Raw genomic sequence first — 23,062 nt, forward strand, 5'->3', positions numbered from 1 at the left:
ATGTAACTTTAGACAAACTATAAAACATAGCATATTACACTGCGAGTGAACAGTGCACCCTTAGCGCTTACAGAGAAATTAAAAGGATAAGTAGCAGCCAAGTGCTACTAATCAAATTCACTGTACTGACTGATCATCAGCAAGTGTGAGCACCATCATTAAAGCAGAGGTTTTGGCAGTTTGCTGGTCTGGAGCATTAAGGTGTGTGTCATCATAATGCCACAACCCTCACAAGAGTTAAGTGCCTCGGTTAGCATGTTAAATGTTAAAGTTCATGATGTTACAATTACAAAAAGACTAAACAAGTAGCCCTTTTTTTAAGTGCCGCCAGAAGAAAGCCTCTTCACTCTAAAAAGTACATGGCAGCAAAGCTTATGTTTGCAAAGTTGCATCTGAACAAACATCTAATACCAGCTGTCAAGCACGGCGGTGGAGGGGTGATGATTTGGGTTTCTTACAGCCACAGGACCTGGGACCTGCACTCCGAAGTGACATGAAGAGTGTGGTGCTGGCAGCAAAGCAGCTAATTTTACAAAGAAATTACACTATTGAAAAATATAAAGAGGTTAAACATAATACAGACAGCAATGAATACAGCAGTGTGTGAGCAAACACTGCAGCATGATGTAGTTTTAAAAATGTGCTCCTTAAGTGATTTGGTCATTAAGAGTGTTAATAAAGTTCAGCCTTTATGAAGTCTGGAATTAAAGCTGGTGAAAAGTTAACATACATTAATATCACAACTGATTGACAACAATCAAGTATTTTATTGAGTTAATGTTTAAAATACAGTTAAATTTTGTATTCTTTCAGCTGCAGCCTCAGGCGTTTTTAAGAGTGGGAATAAATATAAAATTATAATTCAATCAAAGGCTTTGTCTACATGCAAGTTTGATACAGTGTTAGCAAGTACAACTAGGCGTCCGGCTTAAGGATCATATATTAATGCTTCCAGAACAATAAAACTGTTGTAAAACTGTTTGCAGCCTACAGAAAAAAAGAATAAAGTTGTGTCTAAGAATCTCCATATTATATTACTGAAGTTTGTAAGGGAAAGGCAAAGACATTAGACACTATTAAAAAAGTTTAAATGATGACACAGTGTAAGATATCGTGTTTTTGTTTGAGGTTGTAATCATCTAATTTTAAGACTTGCTAAAAACCAAATGATTAATTTCTATGTCCTGATAGTAAACCTTATATTGTTTTTCAGATGATATGCTGTGTGTCACTGGAAAGAAAGAAATAAGTGAATTAGGTTCACATTGATCTATACTTATCGGAATTATTTTTAAGGAAGTGTGGGTTATTTTAAAATGCTGGGTTTGAGATAGTATTTTGGATAGAGTTCAATGAGTTTTGACTGCTGTTTGGGATTAAGGTGAGCGGTTTGTGTTGTTTATGTGTAAATTGTTTATTTGAGTTGTGCAGATCTCTGTGGTAGAGCTGTAATACCATCTGGTGGGTCTGGAGCCTGTTTTTGTGACAGCTTACATTTTAGAAGTCAAACTTCCTTTTTAGGATGTAAAAGTGTTTCCTCTCCAAGACTCAGTGATAGATATATATAGTTTTCTGTTTTGTTAATTTAGTGGTAGATCATTAAAAAGCTCTTATTTTTATCACATCTTTAAAATGGCCTCTAATTGTGGTTAGTTAATAAATGATTCAAGTTAATATCCTTGGAGTAAAATAAATACAAAATAGTGCAACTTCAACTTGTTGGGCATTGATCGTTATGGTGTTGATGTAATGGTGTTGAAGACGTTAGTCAAAAGTGAAAATGATCCAAATTAGGGCTGCCACGATTAGTCGACTAGTCACGATTACGTCGACTATCAAAATCGTCGACGACTGATTTAATAGTCGACGGCTCGTTTGAAGCTTAGATCACAAAAGACGCAGGAATAAGTAGTAGAATTTAAGATTGTTATAACGGACTGAAACAGAAGATGGCAGCACTGCATGTACAAGAATGCCAGCTGCCGTTAAACCCCAAAGAAGAAGTAGCTCTGTCCAGTGTTGCCAACTTAGCGTCTTTGTAACTCTCAACAAGCAGCGGGTGCTGTAACGCAGTCAGTTCTTCTTTTACTCTTTTACTCTTATGCTGTTTTGTGGATCACAAGGTTTAAAACTACTTATAAACACACACACACAAAGTAACTCCACCAGAGTGCCTATTTCGGGTCACTTTTGCCGGTCCAAGCCCGGGTAAAGGAGCAGGGTTGGAATTGTGACATTAAAAAAAACAATAATTGCTAAAAGAAATTTATTTTGTAGTTCTAAATAAACTCTAAATGCATTTAGGACGTTTTTTACTCACTTTATGTCTCTTCCATGATGTTATTTCTCTCTCCAACAACATAGGTTACAATTACATTAGCATGACCAATTATGCTAATTGGTGATGACGTCATTTAGCGACTTCTAGCGACTTTTAGGACAACCAATAGCGATTTTCCTTACTGAGGAGTTGGCAACACTGGCTCTGTCCCAGAATTCATAGCGCAGCCCAGCTCAGTTTCCAACAATGGCGGCAGCTAGTTAGTTTTAATATTACTCTTATTATTCTTTCTGGGTCATAAAACAAACGTTTAACATATTTTCAGGCGAGAATGTAGCTGTGTAAACCTCAAATATTTGCTCAGTTTATCAAGACCACATATTTTCAAAAGCGCTCCGACGTTTTCGGAGACATCTGTTACCCACCAGCTCGATAACTAGTCGGGGGCAAGGCTCACTAGAGCCGTGAGAACACCGGACTCCCGGCAAATCGTTTTCAAACCCACCGCCGTCTTTCGCTACTCAGGTTAAACATATATAAGTCACTTAGATAACTTAAAAATGTTAATGTTTGGCTTTTTTTTAGTATTTTATTTGTTCCTGAGTAAATCGGTTTGGCTGAGATTAAAGTTATAGTTTTTACACAGCTGAATAAACGTCAAGCAGACAGCTGATTATCAGAAGTGTGAGATGCTCGAGAATATACTCCGGTGTCCTGTTATATTTTAGATAGCAAGGAGTTTATTAAACTTCACCGAAACAATCTGCAAATTTCATTAAAATTTAATAAACTAGCATCTTGTCCTTATTTTTAGTTAGCACAGACCTTAAACACTTAAAGCTTAAACACTAATGATAGTTATATAAGAGCAGATGCAGGCTGGTGCAATAAGCTGTACTTTTACGTCCAAATGGATGCACGATCTGATAATCGGTGACTAGTCGACTATCAAAATAATCGTTTGTGGCAGCCCTAATCCAAATACAACTGAAACGCTGCAGTGGGACCTTAAGAGAGCTGTGAATGTGAATGCCCTCAAACCTCAGTGAACTGAAGCAACACTTGTCATGCAAATCAGTTCAGTTTTGTTTATACAGCGCCAAATCTAAACAGCAGGTGCTTCAAGGCGCTTTATAATGTAAGGTAAAGATCCTACAATAATAGAGATAAAACTCAAATATAATCAAATAACCCCCTTTAAGCAATCACTAGGAGACTGTGGGAGGGAAAAACTCCCCTTTAACAGGAAGAAACCTCCAGCAGAACCAGGCTCAGGGAGGTGCAGCCATCTGCTGCGCCCGGTTGGGGGAAGACGGGGCAGAAAACACACTCCTTTAACTTATTGCTGCTAAACGTGGTTCTGAATTGCTCAGGATTTTCTACGAGTCTGTTGTGGCCAGTGCGATCCTCTATGCTGTTGCATGCTGGGGGAGCAGGCTGAGGGTCGCAGATGCCAACAGACTTAATAAACTGATCCGTAAGGCCAGCAATGTTGTGGGGATGGAACTGGACTCCCTCAAGGTGATGTCGGACAGGCGGATGTTGTCCAAGATAAAGACAATGTTGGATAACACCTCCCACCCACTCCATGACATGCTGGTCAGTCACAGGAGCACGTTCAGTGAAAGACAGAGTACCGAAAAGCACCACTGAACGACACAGGAAATCATTCCTGCCTGTGGCCATCTCCCTGTACAACTCATCCACTTAACACACTGTTTACTGCAACAGCTACACCCTTTTTGCACATGTTCTTTTTCAGCTATTTATTAATAAGTGACTTTTATGTATATATATATATGCCTGTATCAATAAAGTATTCTGATTCTGAATCATGGGGTCTACTTCTGCTTCTGCATTTTAGCTCAGTTTGTTGTCAAATAAACAATGACACACTGTAATATGTCAAGTGCTGTTTGTATTTACTTAATTTTAAGATCTGATGAAAAAAATCTGACAAAGGCTTCATTCACTGTTTTTACTGTGTCTCCATGATCTGCCTGACATTAAGCATTTCTTCACTCTGCTTTTTCTTGGTTACTTTAACAGATATGAGCTAAAATAAACCCTCTTTAGCAGTGTTAAATAAATGTGTAAATCCTCTCCAGTGAGAAGTTGTGCTTGTGTGCGTAACAGCAGCTGGTGAGAGTTCACAGGCCATGTTCATGTGTCCAGGGCGTGATCTTGCTTGAAATGGATTCACTGCTGGCGTTGCTGCCGTCCGACACAGGCCCGATACTCAGGCGTTTTTACGCTTTATTCAATTTTAGTAGTTAAACATGTGACCATTTGGCTGAAATCTGAGCCTGCTGAAAAAAAACTTACCTTTTCCTGAGCATACTGTACCACACCACGTGATCTAAATCCTCCTGCTGGGGTACAGCGTGTTTCTAGATTAAAGTTGAGGTGCCACAGAGGAGTTTATGAAACACTGTGCTCCTCCTGTGACATTGCTTAATAATAGTTGATGTATGAGGTCAGACATGGGTTTCCATTCACAGAAGTCGGCGCTGAAGTCCCCTTTTCAGCACTTGCAACCTTTGCCAACTTTAATCCAAGGCTAATGTTTAACAAAGAAAACCAAGTAGACAAAACGATGGACGGCAAGAGTGCATCCTTTCAAAAATGCTTTATTTATCTACTATATCACTATAAATATACCAATGCTGAACAAGGAAACGGGGCCTTCTGATAGAAAAGAGTCTGCATAGGTCTACAAAGGGCACATGTTGGCAATAAAGGCACACACTACGAAGAGTTAAAGATGCTAAACCCGAACATCTAAGTTAAACCAGGCACGCGCAGCTCCATACTGACACAGGAAGATCGTCCTGCTGCCGCTGCTGCATTGTGGGTGAAATGCAGGTGATGGAAAGTAAAGCAGGTGCTGTGAGTGGAAGGGAGAATGCAGTTTTCTGTTGTTAAAACCACGTGAAATTTTGGTGAAGGTTAAATCATTGCCCCATCCACCCATCATTAGATCTTTTAATTATTTAGCCAAAAAAAGTTGCAACACATTGAGCCGGAGGCGCCAATGGGTCGTAACGCCTCGGCGGGCCAGGTTTAACCTTTGATATCGATAACGGGGAGAACTTGGTGTTCCCACTCTAAACACCGCGTCCAGTTCCAAATAGCAAACACAACGTTACACCTAACAAAAGCACAATAACCTCCAATGTTTAACAAACTATTGGACACTTTGGGGGAAAAAAAGAATCTACTTTTGTTAGTCTGACTTTTATACCTAAACAAGGTGTAAATAAAGAAAACAAATAGGTTTTACAATATATTATGCCTTTTCTTCTCACTTCATAAACAACACACGTAATGCATATATTAAATATATCCCGACTTATTGTCATCGTACAAGATCATAATAAGAGCCGTTAACAGCAGTTTGTTTTCTACATTAAATCCAGTTTCAAAGGAGAGAGAGAAGCAGTAAAATGCAGAATACAGAGTGAGATTACACAACTATGGACTAGTTAAGCAGTCTTTTCACTCACACTCTTGGGCCTAAACTTAAAAGCCAGGGAGCCCTCATATTAGCAAATAAAATACCATCGAATGCGGTGAAGGAGAATAATAATAATACAAAAGAAAAAAGAGCTGGTTTACAAATAAAAGGACACTCAAATGTTTGGCATTTTTCATAAAGGATGGCTCTTGTGGAGTGTGACTTCATGATCAGCAGCTGTTTGAATTCGAGTGTTACAATACTTGCATATTCCAGTGGGATGTATTGCTCCCAGTTATTCCCAGTCCACAAGTACACTTGTGTAGATGCACTGCAGAGTTTTCAAAGCGCCCGCTGAGCATTGAGGAGCTGCAGGCTTTATATGAGAAGAAGCACAAACTTTGCTCCAGTTCACACGTTTGATATCTCTTCATCTGAAAGTGGCAACTTCTCGCCTTTTATAAATACATTTACGTGCACCTCGGAAGAGGATGGAGGCAACCTTGGCACATCTGGCTACAAAAGCTGAAACCTCAATACAGTAATACCACAAATCTGCATCATGGGATATACAAATTCTTCTTTGTGCCAAAACACGCGGGCTTGGTTTTCTTACAAAAAGGCACAGTGAAAAGCAGGCAGTTGCATAAACAGCGTGTAGGTGTAAGGCACTGTAGTCAGGAGTCTTTCTAAAGTCCTCAGACTGAAGTGGATGTTAAGGTTTTTGGTCAGCACTGGCAAAAAGTACGAGCTGTTCAAGTGATAGAGTGCTCCAGTCCAGATAGAAAAATGTCTCTCATTTCTGTCCGTAGTTGTTCACAATTAAAAACATCAGAAAAAAACATACATAACTGAGTAAGAACAAAAAACAGCTAACATCTATTCAGTCTTAATCCCCTATTACCGCCGTTTCTTTAAATGTGGAACATTTTCCATGTCAGCTGAACATCATTCAAAAAGCTTTCCAGTTTTCTTTCTTAATTATTTGTTCCCAACAGGAATCTGTCAAAATAACAAATATTTAGCAGGCAACATTTCTTCAAAGAAAACCAACAAATGTGTTTCAATGTATCAAAGAGGAGACAGAGAAACAACCTTGCAAAGCAAAAAAAAGAGCAAAAATGAGCTAATTATAGGTAAATAAATGCAACCTAGAAAACCTAGAACCTTCATGTAAAACAACCAAAAACACAATAAAAACTACAATAACCAAAAAGTACCAAACAGGCGTGTTCAAAGCATTCAACCAGCATGGACGGACAGCATCACCTACAGCATGTAAAATTGGCTAAAATACTATATAATGATGGGGGGAAAAAAAGGCATTAGTATATCTGAAGACAGCAGTCTTCAGCGGTATTTATCAGTAGTTCCTGTTGTAGTTTTTCTTCCTTACGATTAACTCGTCTCTCTTTTTTATTGTTACTCTGAAAATAGTTTCAAATCTAGAACAAATACCACGGCAACATGGAAAGAGAGAGCGACAAAGAATAGACACCTTAAATATATATCTTCTCTTCATAAATACTTGAACGTACCTTCGGTGTTCCCGTGGTGGGATTCGGAGAGAAACAAAAAAGGCAGAGGGGTGTTATTGGGAGTTGTCGTTTGTTACATTTGTTACATTATTCAGTAGAAAACAGTGATGCTGCCTAATTAGAAACACTATGTTCACCTTGGGTTGAGGACATACCGAGGCCGATAGGAGGCGTCAGGCTGTTTGTCACTGTGTGTGCTTTTAATATTTGCTACAAATTCCTTTCGAGCTCAAGTTTGAGATGTTTCTACGTGATGGGACAGACAATGGTGAGATGTAGTTCAGTCACAGGCAGGATCTGAGCCTCTTAATCAGTATGTCTGGTAGACATCATGGATGGGCAGCTGGAAGGCTGTGGCGGGGAAGGCCTGGGGCACCGCGTAGCCGGCGTAACCTCCGTATGCTGCAGCCGCCACGGCTGCGTTTTTCTGCAGAGCTGCCAGAGCTGCTGTGTTGGCAGTGTAGTTTGTGATGGGGACATACCCAGGTCCATACAGACCACCAGCTGCTGGGATGCGCTGTACGTTGTGGGCCATGGCATAGACTGGAGTGATTGGACGGCCCTGCGTAGGGAAAGAAAGTGAATTAGAAAAAGGAGATTTTTAAAGCGTGCCCACAATGCCTGTATTTAATTTACATAAGAAGGGTGGCCATAGCTTCCTTTTACATAGAATTTAAGCCAGTGTGACTTAAACCTGAATTCCTTCTATTGACCAGAAGGGGGAAGCAACTCTGCACAAAGAAATGCAAAAGTTTATGGAAACATGACCCCAATACTCACTTGATCCATGACCTCAGTAAACACTTTGCTGATAGGTTTATGGTCTTAATGACTACTTTCAAGTCTTACTGAATGCAGCATGATGTTTATTTTGTTAAGTATGGTCCCCATTAGAGCCGTAAAGAATAATAAAGCACAGTTTTGTTTTGTTTTTTTGGGGGGGGGGGGGGCTTATGTAGCAATGGGGCAGGCTGCTACTGTCATGGTCTCCGTGCCTGCCCGGTCGGCCCCACAAGGCTACAATTGCTGTTGCTGTTTTCTCCCTCTCTGCCTGGGCGGAGCTCACTGTGGGCTCCCGCCCTTGGCCCACACACACACCTGACAACACTCACCCATCATCACCGGGAGCACTATTTGAGGCTGGAACACAGATCCTCTCGTCGCTGGATGATTGTACCCCTAACGTTAGTTTTCTCACAGCTCTTGTGCTTCATATCCGTGATTTGTGATTAGTTGGTGACCTGCCTTCTCGTCTGCTTCAGATTCCCCCCCGGACCTGCGACCTCCCTGCTGCGGGAAAGTGTGTGAGTGTGAGAGAAGAAGACGTGAGCGAGTTACCCTGTGATTTCCCCCCCCCGGAGTTTTGGATCCCTTCACTGTACATATATTGCACTGCACTGTAAATAAACCACACCTTGGAGATACCTTACCGCTCTGCGCTTGAATCCCTGTACCAGATCGTGACAGAATCATCCAGCCACGGAAATGGATTCAGCAGACCCAGCGGTCTCGACTCCCACCCTCGCCACTTTGGCCGCGATGCTGGCACGCCACGAGCAGATGTTCATTCACCTTCGAGCAGAGCTCGCGAACCTCACACAGGCCGTGGCTCGGCTAACACCGCTACCGGCCGCTCCTCTGGTCACCGCTCCTCCGTTGGAGGCGCCAGTTCCAGCTGTAAGTGTCGCGCCACCTGTTCACGTTGACAGATTCCTCCCTACTCCCAGGGCTTTCACGGGAGAGATTGATAAATGTGCTGGTTTTCTCACTCAGTGTGCCCTTCAGTTTCGCCAGCAACCGCAAACCTTTTCTACCGATGGTGCGAAAATCGCTTATATCGTCCAGTTACTCCAGGACCGTGCTCTAACCTGGGCTCAAGCTGCGCTTCAGGCGGAGCCGGACATCACCTTTTCTGACTTTCTTACTAAGTTTAAAGGTGTGTTTGACAGGAAAGCCACAACTGCCACCGCCGGCCAGCGCTTGCTTGCGCTTAAACAAGGTAAACGCAGCATGGCTGATTTTTCTATTGACTTTTCTACCTTGGCTGAACAGGCGAAATGGGGGGAAGAGGCCCTTAAAAGTGCATTGCTCACTAATATTAATGAGGAAATAAAGAATGAACTAATGCTCCGTGAACTGCCTTCCTCCCTGGATGCGCTTCTGGTTTTGTGTATGCGGGTGGACGATCAGGTGCGCGCACATCGGAGCGCACGCGCGCGTTCGGGGCATGCCCCGCTGGACTTTTGTGGGACCCCTACTGCAGCCCATGGGTCGTGTGACGCCGACACCGGGGATGGGGAAGAGCCCATGCAGCTTGGGCGCTCACGGCTGTCGCCCGCGGAGCGCCAGCGCCGTCTTGCCTCCGGTGAGTGCGTTTATTGCAGCCGTAAAGGCCACTCTGTCTCCTCCTGCCCAACGCTGGCAAAAGGGCGCGCTCACCAGTGATCGTGAGGGTGCTGGTGGGCGATCTGTCGAGTGAAAGCCCTCTCCCCAGGCTTCTTTTGCCGGCTACTCTGCGTGTTCGGACTGTTTCTCATTCTCTCTCCGTTCTCATTGACTCTGGGGCTGAGCAGAACTTTATTGACACCTCACTCGCCGCCAAACTGAACATCGCCTTGGAGCCTCTGTCACGCCCCCTCCGCGTTCACGCACTGTCGGGCCAGCGCCTGCCTGACATCACTCATGTTTCTGAATTCCTTTCATTATCTCTCTCTGGCAATCACGCAGAAAGGATTTGTTTTTTTTCGTTTAAGGCTCCTCTCACTCCGCTGGTTCTGGGTCACCCCTGGCTTGTCCTCCACAACCCGCATATCGACTGGGAGAAGGGTGCCGTACTAGGTTGGAGTGTGGCCTGCCATATGAACTGCCTCCGGGCTGCGGCTTCCCCCGTTTCGCTCCCACCCACGGCCTCGCCGTCGGATGCCCCGGACCTCTCGATGGTTCCGCGGGTTTATCATGATCTGCGGGATGTTTTTTGTAAGGATCGGGCGCGGTCCCTTCCCCCGCACCGCCCGTACGATTGTGCCGTCGATCTTCTTCCTGGAGCTCCGCTGCCGTCTAGCCGCCTGTACAGCCTCTCCCGGCCTGAGAGGGATGCTATGGAGCGCTACATCTCGGAGTCGCTGGCGGCAGGGTTGATTCGCCCCTCCTCTTCCCCTGTCGCGGCTGGGTTTTTTTTCGTGGATAAGAAGGATGGTTCGCTGCGGCCGTGTATTGACTTTCGGGGCCTTAATCAAATCACTGTTAAGAACAAATACCCTTTGCCGTTGCTTTCCTCCGCCTTTGAACTGCTTCAAGGCATGACCGTCTTTACCAAGCTGGATCTGCGCAACGCTTACCACCTGGTGCGCATCAGGGAGGGGGATGAGTGGAAGACCGCGTTCAATACGCATCGGGGCCACTTTGAGTATCTTGTGATGCCGTTTGGGCTGACTAACGCCCCCGCAGTGTTTCAGGCGATGGTTAATGATGTCCTTCGTGATTTTGTTAACCGTTGTGTATTTGTGTACTTGGATGACATCTTGATCTTTTCTAAGACTCTCGAGGAGCACAAGGTCCATGTCCGGCAGGTCCTGCTACGCCTTCTGGAGAACCGGCTCTTTGTGAAGGGGGAGAAGTGCGATTTCCACGTGGCGTCAGTGAGTTTTCTGGGCCACATTATCGAGAAGGGGGACTTGCGGACTGATCCGGAGAAAGTGCGGGCTGTGGTGGAATGGCCTACTCCTCCTGATCGCCGCCAAGTGCAACGTTTTTTGGGATTCGCCAACTTTTACAGACGGTTCATTCGTGATTTCAGCAGAATCGCTCTCCCTCTCACTAAACTCACCTCTCCCAAGGTTCCCTTCCAGTGGGATTCTGCCGCTCAGCGAGCCTTCGCCCTGCTCAAGGACAGGTTCACCACCGCTCCCATACTCCGGCAACCGGACCTTACACGGCAGTTCGTTGTGGAAGTGGACGCGTCGGACTCCGGGGTTGGGGCAGTTCTGTCTCAACAGATGGACGGTAAGCTGCACCCGTGTGCCTTTTATTCTCGCCGTCTCTCCCCAGCAGAGTGTAACTATGACATCGGGGACCGGGAGCTTCTGGCCGTCAAGCTGGCCCTGGAGGAGTGGAGACATTGGTTGGAGGGAGCAGCACAACCATTCATCGTCTGGACGGATCACAAGAATCTGGAGTACCTGCGCTCGGCTAGACGTCTCAATTCCCGGCAAGCCAGGTGGGCACTGTTTTTCGCTCGTTTTGACTTCACTATCACCTACAGGCCAGGAACACGGAACGTGAAGCCAGACGCCCTGTCCAGGCAATTCTCCATCACTGGGGAGGACTCGGACCCTGAGCCTGTCCTCCCGGCCGCCTGCGTAATTGGAGCCATCTCCTGGGAGATCGAGGGGCTCATCCAAGAGGCGCAGGAGACCGAACCGGATCCTGGCACTGGTCCACCTGGTCGCCTCTTCGTTCCTTCAGCCGTCCGCTCTCAGGTTCTCCAGTGGGCTCACACCGCCCGCTTTTCATGCCATCCTGGGGTCCTCCGCACCTGCTCGTTCCTCCGACGTTACTTCTGGTGGCCTGCTATGGCTAGGGATGCCAAGGAGTATGTAGCCGCCTGTTCGACCTGCGCCCGGAATAAGCTTTCGAACCGCCCTCCACCGGGTCTTCTGCAGCCTCTCCCTACACCAGCTCGACCATGGTCCCATGTTTCTTTGGACTTTGTCACGGGCCTGCCGCCCTCCGCTGGTAACACCGCCATACTTACCATTATCGATCGTTTCTCCAAAGCTGCACACTTCGTCGCCCTCCCGAAGCTCCCCTCGGCCTTGGAGACGGCCCGGCTCCTCACCTCCCATGTGTTCCGTCTTCACGGGATCCCCGAGGACATCGTCTCGGATAGGGGGCCGCAATTCACGTCCCGTGTTTGGAGGGAGTTCTGCTCCGCACTGGGGGCCAAGGTCAGTCTGTCTTCCGGTTTCCATCCACAGAGTAACGGGCAATCGGAGCGGGCCAACCAGGAGCTGGAAGCTGCCCTCCGCTGTGTCACTTCGCACAACCAATCGACCTGGAGTGAACAGCTTCCATGGATCGAATACGCCCACAACAGCCACACATCCTCCGCCACGGGCAAGTCTCCCTTCGAAGCGTCCCTGGGCTATCAACCACCTTTGCTCCCGGCCATCGAAGGTGAGCACTCCGTTCCTTCTGTACAGGCTCACCTCCGCGGGTGCCGTCGTGCCTGGCGGGCGACTCAGGCTGCCCTGCTCCGTACTAAGGAGCGGAACAAGACCCTCGCTGACCGTCACCGGACACCGGCCCCCGTGTACACCATCGGTCAACGAGTATGGCTGGCTACCCGTTTTGTGCCGCTACGGACTGAGTCGAAGAAGCTGTCTCCTCAGTTTATTGGCCCTTTTCCTGTTGAGGCCATTGTGAACCCTGTGTCTGTCCGCCTCAAGCTGCCGCGCAACATGCGCATTCACAATGTCTTTCATGTGTCTCAGGTCAAGCCGGTGCTCTCCAGCCCGTTGTGCCCTCCCTCCAGGGCCCCGCCGCCCCCCCGGCTCGTGGATGGTCAGCTGGTCTACGATATCACCCGCATCATGGACTCCCGGCGCCGGGGTCGGGGTTTTCAGTACCTGGTTGACTGGGAGGGCTACGGGATAGAGGAACGCTCCTGGGTGCCTCGAGCTGCTGTCCTGGATGGTGCCATGCTCCGGGACTTCCACCGCAGGCATCCAGGTAAGCCTGGTGGGTCACCGGGAGGCTCCCGTTGAGGGGGGGGTACTGTCATGGTCTCCGTGCCTGCCCGGTCGGCCCCACAAGGCTACAATTGCTGTTGCTGTTTTCTCCCTCTCTGCCTGGGCGGAGCTCACTGTGGGCTCCCGCCCTTGGCCCACACACACACCTGACAACACTCACCCATCATCACCGGGAGCACTATTTGAGGCTGGAACACAGATCCTCTCGTCGCTGGATGATTGTACCCCTAACGTTAGTTTTCTCACAGCTCTTGTGCTTCATATCCGTGATTTGTGATTAGTTGGTGACCTGCCTTCTCGTCTGCTTCAGATTCCCCCCCGGACCTGCGACCTCCCTGCTGCGGGAAAGTGTGTGAGTGTGAGAGAAGAAGACGTGAGCGAGTTACCCTGTGATTTCCCCCCCCCGGAGTTTTGGATCCCTTCACTGTACATATATTGCACTGCACTGTAAATAAACCACACCTTGGAGATACCTTACCGCTCTGCGCTTGAATCCCTGTACCAGATCGTGACAGCTACAGAATGAGTGCGGACCATCTCTTTCTCAGTCAGACCAGCCCATCCCTAATCACAACTGGTTTCAAAACAGCCAGATAGAGCCGTAAAAATCTCAAGTCACGGCTTCACAGTCGCTAAGTTAATCTTTTCTTTAAGGTCTGAATCACACATGGGCTAAGTATGGGCCCTGGGCTTCAACCTGGGCCCCAGCGTCCTTAAAGGGAAACTAAAGACTCCCCAGCCTCCTGTCAATAAATGAAATAAAAGCATTGCTATTGGTGCTTAACGTGAATGATTATAATAAGTCTCTACTGCACCTTCCCTCTACAGCTCCACAGGATAATAGCTCACACATCTGGATGCCCAGTGAAAGATCTCCAGTTCGATTCCAGGGAGAGACATAAATCCTTTTGGGGTTGCAATAGAGGGCATCCGTTATAACAATCTGTCTAACACAGTGTGTTTTGGCAGGTGAGGGAACCTTGAGACGTGGTTATAGAGGTGCAGCGTGGGGAAAAGAACTCCTTAAGAAATAATCCACATAATAACTTGCTTTGCAAGGCTGCGATCAGCTGACCTGTGCTGTTACTCTATTGTTCACTGCTCTTTGTGGATTTGGCCAGCCAAATTCAGCAAGATATAATGAGATGTTTCATGAGCTGTATGGTTCATTTTCAAACCCCCAGACACCATAAAATGAGTAAAAAGAGAGTGAATCTAGTCAGCATCATCACGTTAAGTATCAGTTGATGTGTGATGTAACTTAACGTCACAAAACTGCAAACTCACCAGTTTAGCCTGAACTAACGTCTACCAACCAGCTCAGTAGACCTAAAGTATTTTCATGCAAAGTTTGAATAAGGGAATTTGTATACTTCAAGTATGAGTTCAGATCATGCATCGATCTCAAAAATGATTGAAAAACTTTGGAAAATAATCTCTCATCGTCTTTCTTACATCTTTCTCCGTTTCCCAGTCCTGCACATTAACGTTTGCTTCTCTTCCTCTCTCTCTCTTAGCTCACACACACATTTAGGAACAAACTGTGCAGAAACAGCTGTTCTGTTCTGAGATATTTGTCAAGCTGCTTGAAAAGTTGACCATGAAGTTACCCTCCTATTTAAAAAAACATCACTCAGTTTATGCTTGCGCTTCTTTTGTAGTGGTATGCAGGTGCTGAATTACAGCCACTGCAACTTTACATGGTAAATGGCCTGTATTTGTATATAGCACTTTACTAGTCCCTAAGGACCCCAAAGCGCTTTACACATCCAGTCATCCACCCATTCACACACTGGTGATGGCAAGCTACATTGTAGCCACAGCCAGCCGGGGCTCGAACCGGCAACCTTCCGATTACAAGGCGACCTCTCAACTCTTGAGCCACGATCGCCCCTGCCATCTGCACCATGAACGCATCACAGGGATGAGAAGAAAAAAAAGGATATGATGAGGGTGTAAGTGGGCTGTTGGATGTCATAGCTTTCTTATTACTGAGAAAGTATATCCGTAGTGTTACCAGGAGCAACGGCAGCCACACAAATCTAAAAAATTGAATTAATATAACCGTAATATGCACTGACCTGCCAATCCCACTAAATTGCTCATTATCTGAATGTCATTCCGACTCCCTTTGACCCCGTGAATAATACCCACCTGGAAGGGTGGAGGGGTAGAGACCGCAGGTAGGACGGTGGCAGCAGCAGCAGCAGTAGCAGCAGCAGCAGCGGGGGAGTGTTCGGGGTGCTGCATGGCCAGAGGGTTGATAAGATGCTCCACTGTGTGCACCTTCCCCTCCTCCATCAGCTTGGCTGCAGGAGTGGCGCTGAACACTGGGTACTGCCCACCCAGAGTCTGTAATGCCACTGCACATAGAGAGACACACAAATGAGAGCTTGGATAACAGACTGGAGACAACAGAGCATCATCCAAATATTAACACTACTCAGGAAATAACAGATAAGCGCACACATGCATCCAATCATTTATAGAGATAAAACACTACAGAGGCGAAGAGAGAACAGCACAAACAGGGTGAAGGGTTCAATTTCAGCAAGAAGTGGAAATAAATAAGTTACACAAATTGGCGTTGTGGTGTGATTCAGCTTATGATGGTGCTCAGCTGGGGATTAACCCTAGCACTTCAACACACACACACACAGAGCAAACACAACATCAGTCATTGTTTCAGATCCACAAAAGTCTTTTCAATCCTGTGATTCCACACAGACCGGCACCGACACTGAGCTGCAGATTGAGGTCAAATCCTTAAACAAGGAAACATCAGTAACGTCGACTCTACTGAACGGATCTCTGATCACCAAACACACGACACTGACACACACATGCAGTAAATGGTTAGTAAGGTTTAATCAATATGTTGATAAAACAATTAGGCTTAGTAGCTTTAGTCGAAGAATTTGAAGGCTGAAGAATAATTCCAGTGTTTTAAATTTTCCATATCAACATCTTTAAAAAAAAAAAAATCACTTCAGTTTCTATCTTTCATTCTTGAAAAAAGAAACGTACAGGATTTAGATGATCCACCAACATTAAAATAAACTCAGTTTCATTCCCCCCTGCCTGCTTTCAGGAAATAAGGCAGAATGAAAGAAATTGAATTTTTCCACCAGGAAAATGATCCTTTGAAAACAAGACACTTACAACGTTTCTCTCTTAGCTGGGAGAGCAGTTGCTGTAGATGTAGATGTGCTACAACTCTTCATAACACTGGAATCATCCTTCAAGTGATCAGAATAGAGTGGACACAACAGTCTTTAGTTTGTGCTTTTACATTTGCATTTCAGCTCCGATTATGGCTTAAACTGTCATAACGCTCACAAAGCTACAGATAAGACTCAGTGTGACTAGAGAAAAAGCTACCTTCGTTATGTTCGAGCACTTATTAAAATAGAAAGACAAAAAAAGATCATCCATCTGTCAAGTCAAAGTTGGAGACGACTGCATATAAACTGCCTCGAAAAAACTACAACCGTATAAAAAGCTATGTATGATATGGCTGCTGACTAAACCTCTGCACTCCAGAGATTTGGTAACACTTTATTATTCTTATTGATGATTATTATAAAGAAGTGTAGCTATGGTTAATTGATTTTTAGTTAGCTAATAGTTACTGCTAAAGAAATACATAGCAATGTTAAACAGTGGTTCTACAGTGTAGGGTTTATATTTTGACCTAACAAGTGACTGATCCCTGCTTCGATTCTGGGATGTGATGCAAATCTCTAGAATTGCATCAAGACGGGCATCTGGCTTAAAAATGTACAGAATCTAAACCTGGGGAGCTACCCGCTGTGGTGACACCCTACCAAAAAGAAAGCACCCAAAAGCAGGATTGACAGGTTTACAATAACCCTGCAGATAATGTTCACAGATTATGGATAGGTAGGTATTTTTACTGTATATAGTACCATTTGTACATAACACAAAATACTCTTTTTGTAGGGATTTATTAATTCTGCTTTTTTTAGTGCTTTTGAGTTTTTGTTTACTTTCTAATATTTCTCCACTTCACGTTTTCTTTTTCACTCTTGTGCTGCTGTAACAAGTGAATTTCCCCAGTGTGTGTTTAATAAAGTCGATCTCTATCTGAAGGAGGGGCGGTGGCGTAATTCACGAGCTCGTGAAATCTTGTCCGGTTTCTCTCACTGCCTAGTTTGTCTTTAATTTGTAGTTTTTTAAATTGTTTCTATTATAAAAACTGCATAAATTGTAATTTTAGGCCTATTAATATTTTGGAAACATTAATGCTTCTTATTTTATTGCTTGTTAGCAGGGGGTTGCATGTTTTCTCATGTTTCTCATGTTCATGGAGACACACCATTGGTGTGAACCATTTCTCGTAAATATCAGCTTAAATGGGCTCCAACTGTCAGCATAAAGTGTTACCTGAAGAAGCTCGTAACGGTGTTTTAAAATCACCCTGTGGTGTGTCTGAAACAACCCTTACAGTCATGGCTTTTGTGTTTTAGGTTTCAGTTCACCGCTCATTTAAACAAGCACTGATCAGCACAGTTTGAACCTGAATAACCAGAAAGACAAATTTCTGTTGTGTAAGGAAAAGGAAAGAATGAGGAATGAAGTATAGCCGTTACCTTCTGGTCATGTTGGAAAGGACTGACTACAATGTTGTTATTCTTTACTGTAAATGAAAGAAAGGCCGTCCTTTTGCGCATGACCGTCCAGAAATGACTAGAAAGCTGATTCACAAAAAATGCTCCTCAAATCACACAGGAGAAAAAACTGCGGGCTGGAAGATTTAGTAAAAGCCTTTTTGAGATGGGCAAGAATAGGTCGGGGTTTGTCTATCTCACTGACTTGTGCCATGTTTGATGCCAACTGGGTTGACGGAAGCAGCGAGCTCCAGACTGGGCATCAGCTCATAGGACTTTTCAGGCTGCTTGGTCTTGCCCTCGTGGTAGCGGCTGTAGATGCCACGACCGGCAGAGTAACCTCCGAGGTACGACCCCCGTGGCCCAGGGGTACGATTACCTGCAGTAGCACGACCACGACCTCTCACAGTACCTGCTTAAAATACAATTAAGGGGATATGATGACAGGGGTTGTGGTTTAGGGCAGCAGGGGCAATTTTGGCAAGATGAGTTTTGAAAGTTTCTCAAGACATCAGAACTTGCACACGACTAATTTAACTCATATTTTAGCTAATATTCTGCACATAGAGAAATATTGCTACTGAATTTTTGCTCCGACTTGGAGGTGTTTGGGTTTAGTGTGGCCTCTGTCTCTTATATTAGGTCTATTATGTAACTCCATAATGTTGTCGACTTGTATTCCAAGAGTTTTGCCACTTGGTGGTGAGCTCTCTAATAACCCAGCATGAAATGGGAGGTGACAGCACAGCAGGAAAAAGATGGTGTTAGAAAATGTATAGTTTGTCACATGGCAAGAAGGCTCATTGTTCATCAGAGTAACAAGTAGGAATAAGGATGTGAGAGATTACCATTGTTCTGTATCATTGGGGATCCTTTGGAGAGAAAACCAAAACACAATGATTGCTCAAAGTTAGATTTTCCTGTTATCACCCAAGACCATATTTAAAATCAATCATTAAAGGTGATGGGATTAGCATTCATTGATCCATCAGCTGGTTTTGTATTTCCCTTTTACAACACCAGTTCCAAAAGAAAGTTGGGACGCTGTGTGAAATGTAAATTAAAACAGAAGGCAAAGATATGCAAATCTCACAAACACATGTTTTATTCAAAGCTTAGAACAAAGAAAATGTACGAAAACTTCAAACTAAGGAAATGTATTTAAAGAAAGAATCTGATCACGTTGAATTTAATGGCAGCATCGCTTCTCAAAAAGTTGTGACAGGCCCATGTTCACCACTGTAGTATCCATTACGCTCTGAACAACACTCCGTAAACTTCTGGGAACTGAAAAAGACCTGAGAATTTCGATTCCCCTAACCACAGAACAGTTTTCTGTTCTGTCTCAATCCATTTTTAAATGAGTCTTAATCCAACAACAATTCACATAAGGCTTTAACCTGAATTTGTAGATGGTGCATTGAACTGTGTTCACAGACTGTGATTTCTGGAAGTCTTCCTGAGCACATGCAGTGATTTCCATGACAGAATAACGCCTGTAGCGCCGCCGGAGGGCCCAAAGATCACGCCTTCATTCAAAATGAGCTAATTTTTGTCTTTAAAGAAAAAGGTCTTAGTTAAACATTTGATATGCTTCTTCCGATGTCTTCCATTGTGACTAAAATATGGGTTTGTCAGATTTGTAAATCATTGCGTTCTTTTTTTTTTTATTCACATTTTACACAGTGTCCCAACTTGTTTGGAATTATGGTTGTAACATAAAAGTGATTTTAAGCCACAAACCCTCATCAAGTTAAAGATTTCTTTAAAATTTCTCATCAAATGAATCTTTAAATGATCATATTGTCCTTTTGAACGTCTGAAAATTTCTTACAGTAAATACTGTTTTCATATCACGAGATCCTAAAATGTTTTGGAGCTTTGGCTCCAACCAAGAGGGTTTTTCATGAAACACTGAATTTTGCAACAGATTATTACTGATTGAAAAAAAAATCATTCTAACCTTTGACGAAGTACTCTCTGTTGGGTCCAATGAGGGTGTTGTAAGGATAACCATAGTATGCCAATGTGTAGGGATCACACTGATAAACGTAGTTCTGCTGAGTAGCCTCTGAAGTGGCAGGAGCTCCCCCCTTTGAAGCCTTCTGGCGTGAGTACTGCTCTTTATCGACAGGTTTGGCGAGTGTCACCTCGATGCAGGACCCTTCTACCTCTGTGCCATTGAGGTTGTCCATAGCCAACACAGCATCATCCCGGGAGGTAAAGTGGACAAAGGCGTAGTCACGGATTTTCTTTACACGCTCTACACATCCAGGGTTAAACTGGCTGAAAATCTAAAGACAAAGGATGGGAGAAATTAAAATCGTGTCAGAAATGTTTTGCATGCTCGAACCCAAATAGCCAGTCGGTCCTCACCTGTCTGATCGTCTCTTCGCTGGTTTCCATCATTAGATTCCTGACATACAAGATCTTCACTGTTTCCATCACGTCTTCGTCTACATCAATCTCTGGCTCTGCCCAGTCCACTGCAATCTGGTGGCCCCACAGCTGAATGCGTCCAGGCATCAGCTTCCTACGAGCCATGGCTGCTGCACGATGTGACTCATACTCTACGAAGGCAAAGCCACGGTTCTTCATCTTGTCTGCAGCGCTGGCATAAACTATCACATCTAATACGCCTTCTGTCACCTTGGAGACCTCTTCCAGGATCTCCTCACGTTTCTTGGTCTTGGGAATGCCACCAATGAAAAGACGGCAGTTGTCCACTGAGGAGCAGACACCCAGCAGCCGCCCAGGCCGCACTTCATAGTTATTCAGCTCCCGCACGGCTCTCTTGGCCTCGTGTTTCTCTGTGTACATTACAAAAGCGTACCCTCGATTTTTCCCATCAAAGTCCATCATCAGGCGCATCTCATAGATGCGTCCTACGGACTCAAACACTGGGACCAACTCATCTTCATAAACATCCCGCGGAATCTTTCCGACAAAGATCTCACAGCCTCGAGGAGGAGATGCACCATTCCAACCGGGAGGGGGACCGTACTTTCGCTGACCATTTTCCTGGACCATACTGTAGCCAGTACGCTCCATCAGGGCCACCAGTGAGGCCTCATTAGGTGCACCAGCAACACCCTCAGGGATGTTGAGCTGTCCATGGTGAGAGTGATGGGCACCAGAGGATTTGGAGGGGGCAACGTTGTTACTCATGGTCGAAGAAGAAGCAGGATCTTCAGCTGTCATTCTGACAAAACCATCCAATCAGATCAGGGCCTGAAGGAGGATAAGAGAGAGATCTGTCAAATTATACTGAATTAAATGGCTGCTGTAAAGACAGAGAAAAAAAATACAGCGGGAAGAAAATAGGCTGATGATCAGAAGACATCATTTAAACAACAGTGACTGATTGCTGACTTTGAGCACAATTTGCATGCATGCAAGATTACCTGACTAAAACAAACCAGCACACATTACGAGGCCTGAACACCACAGTGGAAATACAGCATCCATAAATCCTCAGGGCGCCTTCCCCTATCAGTGGTTTTACAACCTTGTTTTGTTGAGTAACTCAGATCGCTTGCTGACCTCTGACCCCTATCAGACAGATTGAAGGGCTGTAAACCCTGAAACCTCCAGCTCAAGGTTCACCAAGTATGACTAGGTCACATGCTCAGTGCATGTGTGTTTGTGGTGCGCTTGTGTGTAAAAAGTCAGCGAGGACTTAAGCTATATAAGGAATTTTGTGTAACATAAACCCTGTTATGTGACAAAAGGCTGCACACATTCATCTTTGCTACACACAAGCCTCCTGTGTGCACGCTCACCACGTGGCGGTGTTGGATTTTCCATCTCCTTATCAATATGAATGCCATACAGAGTGTGGGTGCAGCTATTAGTGTGTGCACATGTGTGTTTCAGTGTGTCCTCATTAAGTAGTGCAGCCCTAAAAAAGGAACAGAGAACAATCAGAAATCGGCTTCCCGAACATAAACCTCTTACTCTGTTATTTTCCAACACAGCCGGCATTCAGAATGGAAAAATCCACAGGTTTTTAAATCCCCCAAATCATGCTGCATAAAATAGTAAGCAACCAATCAGAACAGACTATAACACTAATTTGATGTGACTCGGTATCACGTAAAAACATATAGGCCAAAAAAACAAATACTCGCTACTTAGGCTTTGCTTGGGTTTCTTTGTGCAGCACAAGATTGTCTGGACTAGGATGGAGATAGGTGAGGCAGTCAACAAAGGCAAAACACTAAAAAGCCAAGCAACCATGGTAACCTGCACACTGATCTGACCTGACCCAACATCCCACTCTCCTACAAACAAACCTGTTCACATGTCACTTTGTCCAAGGCTGAATGAGGGGCTTAGAATGACTAGTTCAAACATGGATGATAGTACAAAAAAGGAAGGAAGCTTTAAATGTCTTTTTTAAACAAAGCACAAACTCCCAAACGGTTAGGAAAAGGAAAAGGAAATCACCAAGTGTGGGGAAAAAAAAAAAAAATTTCCTCCTTTATCTTTTGCCAGTAGTTCACCACTGGTTGCTGAATCCCGACGAAGGTCAAGATGACATTCATTTATATCTGCTTTTCCAAAATAGTTTTCCAAGAATGGGTCATGGACCTGTTCTTGGGTAAAACTAAGGACAATGTGTGTATTCTAGCTCAGGAAGCAAAACCTTTGAGCATTTAACTGGCCTGCCTATCAGCACACGGGTCTTACTAAGAAATCATGCCGAAGCCTTCCGGGTTGTATCCACAGGTTCAAATTTTTCTGCGGTGCGTGGATTGTCTGAGGTTAATGTTAGAATTCGTATGTCGTGCAAATTCAATGGAAGGTTTCTAGGAGCTGTTGTTGTTGGGAGGTGCTTTTTAAACTAGGCTGCCAAACAGACACTGTCACCTTCAAACTAACTCATACTTGGAAGTATGTCTCTGCTTCCAGTTTGAGACACACTTTTTCAAGTTTTCCTACCACTCAGCTAGCAGCTCTTTGGGGTTGGGGTCCTCTATGCAAAAACTACAAGTAGCTGCAATCTGCTAAAGACCAAAGCAATCACAACTAGGTTTTTTGGTGCAGCACCATGTTTTTGACCAGTATGACTTACTGACAGCTAACAGCCACTCACCGTGTGGGGAATACACATTTTTCCAAGTTTGACCAAGTTGTAACACATCAAATGTGGCGAACAACTGTCCAGCAATGTATGTGTGACCTCAGTAAGACCCCTCTATAGGCTAATGTTAGTCTATAGAAGACAACTTTTTTGTTTAAATATATTTTTTCCTGTGAAGATCAACAGGAAAGCAGAGGGAAAAAGGGCCACGGGTCAGACCCGAACTCCAGCCAGCCGCTTTCAGTATTGTGGCATATGGTTGCCTGCTCATCCAACTGAGCTAAACTGGCACCCGTATCAAAAGCAACCCTAACCCTTC

The 23,062-nt window shown here is 44.8% G+C and overlaps 1 protein-coding gene across 11 annotated transcripts in view; it reads right to left on the reverse strand.

Moving 5' to 3' along the window:
* Window positions 1–4,894: 4,894 nt before the first annotated feature.
* The window catches only part of rbm47 (RNA binding motif protein 47), a 56,288-nt gene continuing 38,120 nt past the window's right edge, over window positions 4,895–23,062 (reverse strand). For 6 of the 11 annotated variants that reach the window (XM_085459328.1, XM_085459329.1, XM_085459327.1 and 3 more), the window contains 6 exons: window positions 20,034–20,888; window positions 19,621–19,951; window positions 18,506–18,529; window positions 17,863–18,072; window positions 15,181–15,389; window positions 4,895–7,838 (listed from right to left, as the gene is read on the reverse strand). In XM_085459328.1, coding sequence (XP_085315454.1) covers window positions 7,587–7,838; window positions 15,181–15,389; window positions 17,863–18,072; window positions 18,506–18,529; window positions 19,621–19,951; window positions 20,034–20,858 — 1,851 coding nt within the window. In that variant the 5' untranslated portion in view covers window positions 20,859–20,888 and the 3' untranslated portion in view covers window positions 4,895–7,586. The remainder of the gene's footprint in view (window positions 7,839–15,180; window positions 15,390–17,862; window positions 18,073–18,505; window positions 18,530–19,620; window positions 19,952–20,033; window positions 20,889–23,062) is intronic. The other 5 variants (XM_085459333.1, XM_085459335.1, XM_085459334.1 and 2 more) reach the window with 5 other exon arrangements.

The sequence above is a fragment of the Copadichromis virginalis genome, linkage group LG6 (genome assembly GCF_057382275.1).
Source record: "Copadichromis virginalis isolate Kocher_CV1m ecotype Utaka linkage group LG6, C_Virginalis_male_GT1.1, whole genome shotgun sequence".
In the NCBI taxonomy this organism is placed as follows: Eukaryota; Metazoa; Chordata; class Actinopteri; order Cichliformes; family Cichlidae; genus Copadichromis; species Copadichromis virginalis.